Source organism: Alexandromys fortis, unplaced genomic scaffold (genome assembly GCF_014885135.2).
Source record: "Alexandromys fortis isolate MF-2015 unplaced genomic scaffold, M_Fortis_MF-2015_v1.1 scaffold_121, whole genome shotgun sequence".
Classification (NCBI taxonomy): domain Eukaryota; kingdom Metazoa; phylum Chordata; class Mammalia; order Rodentia; family Cricetidae; genus Alexandromys; species Alexandromys fortis.
In genome coordinates, this window is record NW_026068037.1 from 2,244,711 (window position 1) to 2,257,336 (window position 12,626).

General features: G+C 38.9%; 1 protein-coding gene across 5 annotated transcripts in view; it reads right to left on the minus strand.

Annotated features, from left to right (window-relative positions):
* Positions 1 to 12,626, minus strand: part of Tbc1d5 (TBC1 domain family member 5) — a 429,722-nt gene that overhangs the window by 98,321 nt on the left and 318,775 nt on the right. For all 5 annotated transcript variants that reach the window (XR_007595848.1, XM_050165069.1, XM_050165070.1 and 2 more), the window contains one exon: positions 5,769 to 5,875. Coding sequence is in view for 4 of the 5 variants with exons in the window: in XM_050165069.1 (XP_050021026.1) it covers positions 5,769 to 5,875 (107 nt within the window). In the remaining variant the exon portion in view is untranslated. The remainder of the gene's footprint in view (positions 1 to 5,768; positions 5,876 to 12,626) is intronic.

Below are 12,626 nucleotides of genomic sequence, written 5' to 3' on the forward strand. Positions count from 1 at the left end.
TTTTTGTTGTCAGGTCAACACTTCAATGCATAGCACACATAAGAGCACCAAAAGTGAAAATGACTCTGTTTATGTTTCTGTATTAGAATTTTATTTGCTAAGGGGTAAAAACAGATTTTCAAAATTCAGAGCTAACTTAAAACAATAGTTTTAAACCTTTATTCCTAGCCCTTACTGCCTTCAGGAAGGAGAGAACATCTGGTTATTTAAAGAACACAATATGTTCACATTTTCTATGACTTTTGTTTCTAATTGAATTTAAATTTTTTTAAAATTTGAACTACTAGCTAGAACAATGTTTTTAATCAGTTCCTATTTTTCAGACTGTCCTCCTTCTATCCTTCTGACTTCATTTAGTGGATTATGTGTGGAAATCTGCTCATGAGTTCCATGTGATGAAGAAAATGTGGATGTCCCTAACATCTGAAGGCTGGGAATTCTGACAGCAAATTAAGAAACTAGGAAGTAATTAAAGTCAAGTGGTAGGGTTGATTCACTATAAAAATGGCAGCTAAAATATATCATGGCTATAGTTTGTGTATATATAGATATGTGCAGAGAAGTGAATTTTATCTAGATTAGAGTCATATGAAGGAGATATTTTCTTTACCAATGATATGAAGAACGACCAGGAACCATTCCCGACAAACAGCTGATGAAAGTGGGTTCCATGTAAGCAAGACAGAAAGTGCTGCAGTGACTCAAACTGGAGAGAGTGTCCTAAGTGAACCTGGAAATGGCTTGTTTTTGGAAAAAGAAGGAAGGACTCTCAGGACGGAGGAAAGTAGATACAAGGCCCAGAAGCAGACTACTGAGCTTGTGTATGGTGTATAGGCTGCAGCCTTCATCTTTCCACTAAAAAGAGGGAAGATGAGCTGTTCTCTCTCACTATGGGGACGGCATTAAGCTCATCTGAGTGTTAGGAAAACTATGAATTATAATTCTGTTATTACAGTTTACAGAGCCATTATTTCAAACTGCTCATGTGAAAATTCTTTCCAAAGTAAAGTCTACTCCACCCACACAAAGCAGAGATTGGTGTCTAAGCTGTAGTTGTAGAATATATTCTCAAGAGAACCATCTCCACAAGGAAATTAAGGACAATGATAACTGGGCAAAGCGTTTCCTTAAAGGTGGGCAAAGGTTTCTGCTGATTTATATCGAATCTGTCAGCAGCATGAATACTGTTATGATATGAAGTTAGAACAAAGATAAGCACACCTCATGCTCAGATCTTTCTAATAGCTGATGTCTCTATGTCTGTGTATTTACTCTGATCTACTTGAACCAGGAATGACAAGCACTGTAAGTGTTTCACTGTTACTATTAGTTTTTTTTTTTTTAAAGAGCACTTTGATGCCTGGAGTTCTGGCGACTAGGATAGACTAGTCTTCCCATTTTCCCCTTAGCATAAATGGCCTCTTTTGTGACTCTAACTGATAGTCATGGCCTGAAGAATGTGCTCTTGTGCGTTTCTATGAAGTACACAGACTATCAGGTTCTTTCCTTTCTACCTCTGTAGCACAGGGCTAGTGTTAACCTATTAGAAATCAGTTTTTTATAGGGAAATGATGATCTAGCTGGGTCATCAGAGATAATTTTATTCAACTTCTAAATGTTACAAAAGATATCAAAACTCAATAAACATTACAGATCTGAACTGCTAACTTTGATCTATGTTATAGTCTCTAGCTCAGACTCCCATAGGCACACTGCACACCCAGTGTGGAAAAGGTTGCTTCTAAAGTCTACAGGGTGATATCAATGAACCAACATTACAATTTGCTTCATAGCCACCAGAAAAGCCCTTATGGGTAAAGAGCTTTTTACTCTCCCTGTAGATACCATCATTCCACAGACTTGTCCATGGAAGTCTATAAACATGGCTTCATCTCCAGTCCCACTTTCTTAAGGCTCAGAAACACCAGTTATGGTCCCACCTTTTGGAGATTTTGGTGAGACTCTGAATGTAGAGCTGAGTAGTTCCTCCTTTAAAGATATATACTATTACTTTTCTCTTTAAACCTGAATCTTAGTTTGTAATGCTTGTACAACTTGTTTGATTATATCCTGCTGAAATAAAAAGTACGCTACAAAAATCACATAACAGGAAAGGGTAGTTAAATTCCATTAGTAAACACTGAGGGATTTAGTATAAAAAATTCTGAAACTGGGTGAGTGACTCCTAAAAGCATACTCTATTACCTAGGGAAAATTAACTAAGATTGGTAAGTTATGATGCAATAATCATTTCTTTCTTTATTAAGCCAACTCATACAAATAGGGAACCCAGGCTCAATTTCACAGCAGCTATAGGGAGACTTCCAGACACTTCCTCTTGAGGATGGTGAAGTATCCTGGGTCCTGCCACCAGAGAGATGATACATTCTCATGGTGATCCCAGGCCCTACCACCCAAGAACAGCCTTTTGGTGCTTCCAAGAACCACCCTTCAGCATCAACAACATATCATCTAGGTCAAAGGATAGAGAAAGTCTTTCCAAGCTATTCTAATATCTGGTAGAATATACTTTAAACCAAAACTAGTCAGGAGAGATCAGGAAAAACTCTTTATTTACATATTTATCCAGGGGGAAAAATGAACCAAGAGGGTATTAAAATTCTAAATTTTTATGTACCAATCAGAGGGATTCCTATTTTAATAAAAGAAATACTATTAGATCTAAAAGCACAGACTGACACTTCAATACCACACTCTTAAGTCATCCAGACCAAAACAAAACAAAACAAAACAAAAAAGAAACTTTGGAATCAAATAACCCATAAATCAAATGGACATAATAGACATCTATGAATATTGTTATATCTACAAAGCTAATTCAGCAGCATTTATAAGCAAATATCTTAGCAGCTGTTGCTCCTTCCTCAGCATTCAAACAATTTAAAGAGAGCATAATAACATACAGTATCCAGACTCTCTTGTGTATTTTTCATCTTTATGTGCCTTTAATTTAACCTCTATCTCTTTTGTTTATAGTTTTACTTTTTGAGACAGATTCTCTTTATATCATTGGCTGTCCTGGAACTCCCTCTGTAGACCAAAATAGCACAGATAGAAAAGAAAGCCAGCTCCCAAGAATGGATTACTTCATTTGGAACTGTTGGCCAGTGGGATTCTACAGACCCCCAGGTTTCACGCACTATTCACATTGCTTTTGTACTTTCCAGAACTTGATGGTAACATACTATTGCTGAAGACAACAGATAAGAAAACCAAGCAGGCACTAACCTAGAAGCCTAATTCCTACTGGGTAGCTTTCATACTGCTGGGAGGTGCTAGATATGCTACCAAGGCAGAGAAGTAACTATTAATCCCACCCAGCTGGGAACCATGCAAGCTACAATAGGATCTAGGCTGGCGCAGGAAGACACAAACATGGAAGCAACCAAATACTTTCTGATTAGATTTAAGACTGACTCCACAAGACACAGCCAATGACCTGTAGCTAGATAGGACTTGGAACCCAAGAGAGATCATACTCTCTCTTGTTAAATGCACATGCTATAAAATGGGTCATTAATGACATTGATATGCCCATTCTGAACTCATCTGAGAAGTTTCTTCCTGCTGTAGATGGTGATTAATGTGGTGTACTGGCTGAATTTGTGTGTCAACTTGACATTAGCTAGAGTCATCAGACAGGAAGGAGCCTCAGTTGAGGAAACACTACATAATAACTAGCTGTAAGGCATTTTCTCAACTGGTGATGAATTGTGAAGGGCCCAGCCCATGATGGATGGTGCCATCCCTGTGCTGGTGGTCCTGAGTCCAATCTATAAGATAGCAGGCTGAGCAAGCCAGAGGAAGCAAGCAGTATACCTCATGGCCTCTGCATCAGTTCCTGCCTCTAAGATACTGCTACGTTTGAGTTCCTGTCCTGACTTCCTTCAATAATCAATAGCAATATGGAAGGGTAAGCCAAATAAACCCCTTCCTCCCCAACTTGCTTTTCTGTCATGGCATTTTATGACAGCAGTAGAAACTATAATTAAGACACATGGATACCCACAATTAGTCAACAAGTAGAGAATAAGAGACGGAGGAGTGCGTAGACCTAAATGGGATCTCCCTATCTCACCCCCTTCTAAGGCTCAGGGATCATAGTAGAGCAGGGGATCAAGGGGCAGAAAAAGTAAGAGCCAGAGGTGGGGGATGACTATAGCAAAACAGTGTTTTCCAGATGCAGTGTCATAGCTGCACATATGAACAGCACACATACATTCTGCACATGCACAAGCTGACAAAATCTCCACATGGAGGGAAAGGTGAGCAGGAAGGCCATCTTAGCTGAGGAGCTATTGGCAACGACAACTTCTGGGGAAGAGAGCCATTTGTCTTTATGGGTGTGAAAGTTGGTAGCTGACAAGGCTCGAGGGAGTATCATCACAGGGAGGAGTACTTGGGCAGCACAGATGGACAGGACGGACTGAAAACAAAAAGGACACAAAGTTGTGTGAGTAGGGAGATAAGGATAGACCTGGGAGGAGTTTGGGGAAGGCAGTAAATGTGTGCAAAATATATTATATGAAATTATCTCCCACACTCTGCTCCTAAGAATTCCTAATATTGAGCTGACAGAATGTGCTTTAACTCTAAAAATCAAAACTCATCATGGATTAGCAACTCATCTTTGCAACTTCCATAGCTACCTGATCATTCTGTGGAGATTTTAGTTACAGAGTATATATAACTTACATATATGTATAAAGATAAAAACAGAAATACAAATAATGGTATTCATAAGCCATATCTAAAAATGGGTACTTCCTTATGCAAAGAAATCAGATTGTATTTTGTTGCTTAATAAAAATTGATTTGTGTAATAGAAATGCTATAAAGGTTAGTACTTCTATAAAAAGCACATTAGGCATAAGGGAAATTCTAAGACAGAATAGGAAATAGACTCAAAAATAAGTTAATGTCAGCAACTACAGAGAGGTAAAAGATCCTTTAGAATCAGATTGCTATTAAACTTGGACACTCAAGATGAACAGGCAGAGCTTTGGCAACAGAATTCACAGACAGACTGACTGACTCAGAGACAGTTTGACAACTGCCAACATGACTGTTGGGAGCATTTCCAAAGAGCCAAAGGCTGGGATTACCATCCAATGCCTGGCATTCTGACACTTGCATTTGAAGCTTTCTCTATTACTCTTCATCCAATATTTGTGTTTGGCTCAAAAACAGCAAGGATTCACAATTTTTTTTATATCATTAAATGTTCTTATTTTCAAGAAATATAACATTAGTTGTAAAAGAGCACACTTTTTTCTGTGAAATATGAAGAAATTTTGATGAACTGCTTTACATTCAAATAGAAAAATCAGTGTTGAGGTCTGTCTGAAATTTTATAAGGTTATTTATAAGCTATAAAATATATATCCATATATATACTCATAATACAATTCAGTGTTCCATATTGTGGTAAGTTCTTATAGGCCTTCGCATGGCTTTATTTTTTTTTTCTTGATTGTCATATGGCCCAGAAGCCCTACTGGAATAAGTCAGCTCCTGTGATGGGATCAAAGATAGTGAAATCTGGCTGTAAGAAGCAGTTGTGTAACTATTCCCTTAAGCTAACAGGAAAGCAGGAGGTGAAGATGACCTGCTGAGGAACATGGGCACTGGCTAAGTGCATATTCTCAGGACAATGCCCACTGAATACAACTTCTAACAATCATTAGGAGTTAAGTCAGATGGAGAACTTAAAATTATACATACACATTTCCCCAAGAAAAGCTTACCTTTGGGTCTCTAAGGAACAGAGCTTTAAGGATCAGTGAGTGTATGTCTCCGATGAGTGGATAATGCATCAGAAGGCCGAGGCAGGTCTGGTAGTTACTAGAAATTACTAAATAAGAGAAAAAAAGGATTCAGACACAATATTGTTTGTATGGTGGATATAAGAAAATAACTGAGAGTCAAAGGAAGTGATGCAGTAACTCAGGTGATTTAACAGAAGTCTGTCTGAGGAGAGTTCTTCCTCAAATGCTCTCTGGATCAGTGCATCTCACCTACAATCTAACACAGGTACAAGTCGAAGAAAGAGGTACAGACCCAGTCCTGGGTATTTGCACCATAAATAGATTCTTAAAAATATGTTGTCATTCACATAGATAGCTACCTTTAGCTTTGCTGCTGAGAAATTAGTAACAAGAACCTTGTAAATGGGGAAGCAGTTGAATGTTCTAATATAATAGCACTCACCTCGGTCACTATGCTTGATAATTCACACCATGCTCTCATCCTTTTATATGAGTATCACACAACTTAAAACTAAAAATACAATTTTCTACAATTATTGCTTTTTCTAAAAGTAAGAAGAAATTTAGAACTATCTATACAGGATTTCTTTGGGGAGGAAAGTGAAAATCTTCCATGATCAGCTTTCATTCTGCAAGCTGTTTTCAAATCAACCTAATTATGGGTACAATTATTAAACACACCTTTTAAGACCGGTCTGTGTAAACTATTCCATTTCTTGTCTATCTGTTACTGTAGTTAGAGCTGGCCCATTAAGGACACCTGTTTTGTGAACTGCAATGACTGCAAGACTGACTGTGTGAAAATTTCCTATAGTTGTAACTAAACCTTATTTATTAATACATTACTTGAAAAATGTCCCACAGGAAAATAACTTTCATTTAAGGGAAATAAGACAAATAAAATATTGATTATAATCAGGAAAATCTTGATCTTTAGATTTTTTTTCCCTGCTGCTGAAAAAGATACTTCTTGAGGAAGCTCTCTACCATGCTCCCTCCTGAGAGCACTGTGCGAAGGAGACTGGATCGGGCAGAATGAGGAATCCTATGCTGTGTACGGAACTGCTTTATCTTCTTCATTTCCACCACTGGTCTGACAGCTTGTAATTTCACACATCTGCCTTCATTTGTAAAGCGCTCACTTACCCTACCTGCTCTCTGTCTCTGCAGACTCCCCTTATTTGTTCATTTCTCCACATTCACATTCCGTTCCCCATTGCCATTTTTTATCTGGAAATTTAAAAAGCTAGGATATAGTAGTACAATGCTTTAAATGTGCAGTTTTCATTTAAGGTGAAGAAGTTTTAAAAAAAACAGGCAATCAGTTGATCGGTAATTCAAAAAGCTATTTTCTCAAATGCTCTAATGATAACTTTAGTACCTGGACAGGAAATTACATTTACACATTTTGTAAGAGAGGCAGAGAGGTCTGTGGAACATATTTTGGCTGCAGTGCTCAAACTTGAATCTAGGGGTCCTATTTGAGTCTTCTTTAAAGTGGCTTGAAGTGACACTTGACGTCTGTTAGGAACCTCTCTAACAATTTTCCGACTTGATAAAACTGCTCGCATCATGCCATGCAATGACTCATTAAGGGACTGCTCTGAAATGGTCCCAAGCTAACACAGGACACAGAAGCCAACAAGGAACAAGCCCTTGCTCTGGAGACAATCCATGGCACAAAGGCAACAACGATCTCACTGAGATGATGAATTTTTTTTTTTTCGAGACAGGGTTTCTCATTGGCTTTGGAGCCTGTCCTGGAACTAGCTCTGTAGACCAGGCTGATCTCGAACTCACAGAGATCCGCCTGCCTCTGCCTCCCGAGTGCTGGGATTAAAGGCGTGCGCCACCATCTCCCGGCTGAGATGATGAATTCTAAAGGCTTTGGGTCAAGAACACAGGTTCAGAACTTTATGTGCCTTATCTCATGTTATATATGCATAGGATATTTCCCCTTGTATTACACATGCAAAGGCTGATACCTGGAGAGGGTAGGTAAATCACTTTCTCAAATCACACAGTGATTCCTTGGTGTAGCATGATTTGAAATTCAGGGTCTGTACTCTATGTAGTTATATAAAGCTGTTTAAAAAATATTGCTTTGAAATCAAATGATACAATTCATACAAATATCAACACTAAGTCTTTTAACATCATTACTCTAATACGATAGCTGAAGTACCCTGAAAGGTCAATCTTATTGAGTCTCTAGAACAGTTGTATATAACTGGGCATTATTTGGAAGGACTAGCACAATAATGCTGTTACCTTACCTTTAACATTATGAGAATCTACAAAGTGTAGAAGGCATGACAATAACATGTTAAGATTATCCTTGGAGAACAAATGAAGATGCTAGCAGTGTTCTTGTGCATCTATTCATACACATCTCACTTTACACTTTCTGAGCATCACTACATGCCTGATCCTCAGACTACTGATATACCAAAACTAAGGCTGTAACAGCAGGGAAGACTTTCAACTCATACCATATTCAAGTTACTACTGAAAAATCTGTATTTTTCATCTGAACTTAAGTCCCACTTGGATAACTATGCCCAATTTATGGCATGTAAAAAAAATACAGAAGCTTGTTTAAGACAAGGTTGCAGGAATCTGACACACTAAGAGTTTAGTTTTGCTCCTTCTTTACCCCCTCCTCCCCTAGCTCTCATGTTCCCTTCTTTTTTTTTCATAGCATGTGGTGTTGAACCTAGGACTTCATACATGCTAGGCAAGCACTCTACCTCTAAACTACATCCCCAGAAGTTTTGCTCTTTCTAGTAATTTTTTGTTTAATACAAAAGATGAACGCAGTATTTTTCCGTATGCAGGCTGCAGTGCCATGGCTAATTTTAACCTTCCCTGAACCAGCTCTTCTCAGTGACACCTAAGCATTTGCTTTTAAAGCACAATGACGCATTAACACATTTTCTCAAATGCACTCACTGCACTTTTTATTAATTTATTTTCCAGGTTTTTTTTTTTTTGTTTATGTTTTTGCCGTATCACTAACCAGCTTATACCACCTGGCCGTAAACTCATAGAAACCCACATGTTTACAACTCTGGAGTGCTGGGATTAAAGGCATGCACCATCATACCTGACACTGGTTAAAGGAAAAAAAAAGCCACAAAGAGCTTTCCTAGAACTCTTCGAGTGAGGTATCTTCTAATAGTACACAGACTTCTTTGAGTAATCGCTAATAATAACAAAGAAGCCTCTGTACCTTTGCTGTGGCCTTTTGCAGTCTCCCTGTCACCCCTTGTGCCCGGCATCTGTGTAGTTGAGTGTACCCAGGCTGTCACCCTAGTCTATCTAGAATGTCTCTAGCGAGGGGCACAGGCACTGTCTTTCTCAGTGTCTCCATCAAGCAGTACCGGTTTCACACAGAGTAAAGCTGACTTAGCTGTCTCTGTCTTTAAGTGGCCCCAACTATTCTAAAGTGGTCTGAAGAAATTGGGCTGTATAGCTTTCCCTGGAGAAATAATAACAAATGCAGTCAAATCAGTAAATCTAAGCAGAGATGTGATTACACAGAGAAATTTGAAAGCAACATAAATAAATACATATGTATAACTCACTGCTGGCTACCTATAACTAACATTTTTCTCCAAATTATTCAATTTTGTATGGAGACTCAATTTCTCAGAGTAACAAGGCAGATAGAAAATTACCAAAAACCGAAACGGCTTCCTGGAATGTCCTTAAATTCAGAATAACAGCTACCCCCTCAGGTACCGACAGCGTGACCGGAAACCTGCCATCATTGGATGTCCATCCCATAACAACCCATGCTCTCTAGAAAAGCAGCCTGCTCATGCACTTCCTTCCACAGATGAGACATGGTGCTGCAGAGTAAACAGCAATTCACCCAGGCCAAGGGCTCCTGACAGTCTGCTGAAATAAAACCCTTGGCCTTCACTGGTATCCAATGTTTTCCTCCACTTTTAGCAGACAGCATTATGACAAGGGTGTCTATATATAGGAGAAAAAGAAGACACATTGCAGATGGCTTCTAAAAACTGTTTCAACTTCACAGAATCCACAAATAGATACTAAAAAATGTCCTTAACATATAAAAGCCAGGTGCAGCAAGTATTTGAAAACTGGCATAAGAACTTATATTTATATATGGATTTGGCATACAGAACAAATAATCAAAGACCTCATATAAAACTAAAAACAATGGGGACTGGAGAGATGTCTCAGTAGTTAGGAACCCTTACTAATATTGCAGTAGACAGTACCCACAATAGGTGGCCTACAAATTCTTGTAACTCTATCTCCAGAGAACCTACTGCCTTTGGCCTCTGAGGGCACCTGAACTCAGGTGCGCGTGCACGCGAGCACACACGCACGCACGCGCGCACACACACACATACATACATACACACACAATCAGCCAAGTCCTTTTAATATTGCTCATATATAGGTATTTAGGGCTGACCACATGGGACATTTTTTGTTTCATTGTGGTTTCTGGGTCTTAATAATACTTTAGTCAGTAATAATGACTGTCAGAGGAAATACATAGAATATGGATTATATTTTAGATGTGCAAAAAGGGAAGGGCCTTGCCACCATTTCTGATGACTTGATGTTGAACCCTGGGATAAACATGGTGGAAGGAGAGAAGTAAGGAGAGAAGAGAATTGTACTGTTGACCTCCTGATATATGACATGGTATACATGTGTATGCAGATAAACACAGACAGACACACACACACAAACATATACATATGAAATATTTTAAAATAAGTGCTAACAGCATCATTTTCTTGTAGTTAGATTTGTGTATTCATTCATTCATTTATTCAACAAATATTAATTTAACTCCTGTTAGGTTTTTTAAAATACTGAGTTCAATCCTAAGAACAGTCTCAAATTTCTCTTCATATTCACTGGAAGTGAAGAATAGTGTTTGCAACAAAGAAGCTGGCTGGTAATGGTGTAAGGATTGGGATAACTCTGTGAATAGAAACGTGTTGTAGGCATGGCTACCACCATCAACACGTGCAGGCAAACAGAGGTACAGTACTGAGTGGACACTGGGTGTTGAGGTCAAGGATGTGGAAGGAGAAAACAAATGAAAGTCTTATTGTGCTCAGTGCACATCAACCTATCCTCCACAGGTGGTAAAAGGATAAATGAACTTGGTATATAAGTCAACAGATAACAGTATTATTTAGCATTGAACCAAGTACCGTACATCTTAGGCAAGCATAAAGTAGAGGAACTTAAATGCATATTACTAAATTAAGCCACTATAAGTATATAGCATTCTTGTGCTGGAGAGCTGGCTGAGTGGTTAAGAGCACTGGCTCGTCTTTCAGAGGACCTGGGTTCAGTTCCCAGTACCCACATGGTAGCTCACAGCTGTCTGTAACTCCATTTCCGAGGGATCTGGCACCCTCACACAGACATCACAGACATCGAAGCATAGAAAAGTTTATGAGTTTCCAGAAAAACAATGGAGACAACATACTGGACCCAGAGTTTCCAAGACAGAGAACGGGAAAGCAGAGCATACGGGAATTTTACAGTTTCCTCACAATGGATGTAAAGCTTTCAGTATTGTTCCAGAACCATGCCTGCCTGCTTCCTGCCACGATGACCATGGACTAACCCTTCAAAACTGTAAGCAAGACCATAATTAAATGTTTCCTAGATAACAATTGCCTTGGTCACATCGCTTCATAGCAACAGAAGAGTGACTCGGACAGCCTGTTGGACTGGCCCACTTTCTCTCCCTTTCGTGGCTCCTGAAAGCACACTTCTGTCTCTTCACTTGCTTCTGTCATTAGGTTCCAGTATTCCCTAACCTATGCACTTGAACCACTAGAAATGTGAGCCAAAATAAAGTTGTATTTATCAAAGTATCCCATGTCAGGTGTTTCTGAGTGACATGAGGGCTATTGGTTATAGGTGATAAAGACTGAATCCTAAAGTCAACTATGGATTTAGGGTGATGCTGAGTGGTCAATGCCAGTTTATAGAGTCTAAGGAATGCATTAGACATATGGGATGCTGACAGCAGAAAAAGTTTTAGCTGTGTCGTAGAGGCAAAAGACCAATGAATACTAAAATTTCTGTCTTTTGCTATGAACTGAAACTTCTCTTAAGAAAACACAATGCAGGAGCTGATGGGGTAGCCTGGCGAATCAAATACTTACTGTATGAGCATTAGGAAAAGAGTTCAGATCCTCAATATAAACACAAAAGCTAGGTGGTGGTATGCACCTGAAATCCCAGTTCTGGGAGGTGGAGAGGTAAATCCATGAACCCAGTTGGAGAGCTAGTCGGGCTGAAATGGTAAGCAAGCTTCAGATTTAGTGAGAGACCCTGTCTACCCACCCAAAAAAGGTAGAAAAAGCAATTGAAAAAAATGAATAAAACATACAATCTCAACATCTTGCCTCCATATGGGCAAGTAAACCCACACGTGTAACACAGACACACATACACCAAACATGCACTAACAGATAATTTGATAAGTTTTCAAAGATTGTTAAGATAAACTACAAAGTGATATGGTGGTATTAGTAACTGAGAGGGTACAGTAGTCTATCTCTGATGTGGTTATTATATTTTATGCCAGACGAGAGAGAGATGGAGTCAGGGAGTTTATGACTATATGACTCCTTTAAAAACAACTGGCATTTTGATGTGGGATTCCCCTCTGTTAATAAAGAAGCTGCTTTGGCCTATGGCAGAGCAGAATACATATAGGTGGGAAAACTAAACGGAATGCAGGGAGAAAGAAGGCAGAGCCAGACAACTACTAACTAACTGCTGAGGAAACAAGACATGCAGAAAATGAGGTAATGTCAT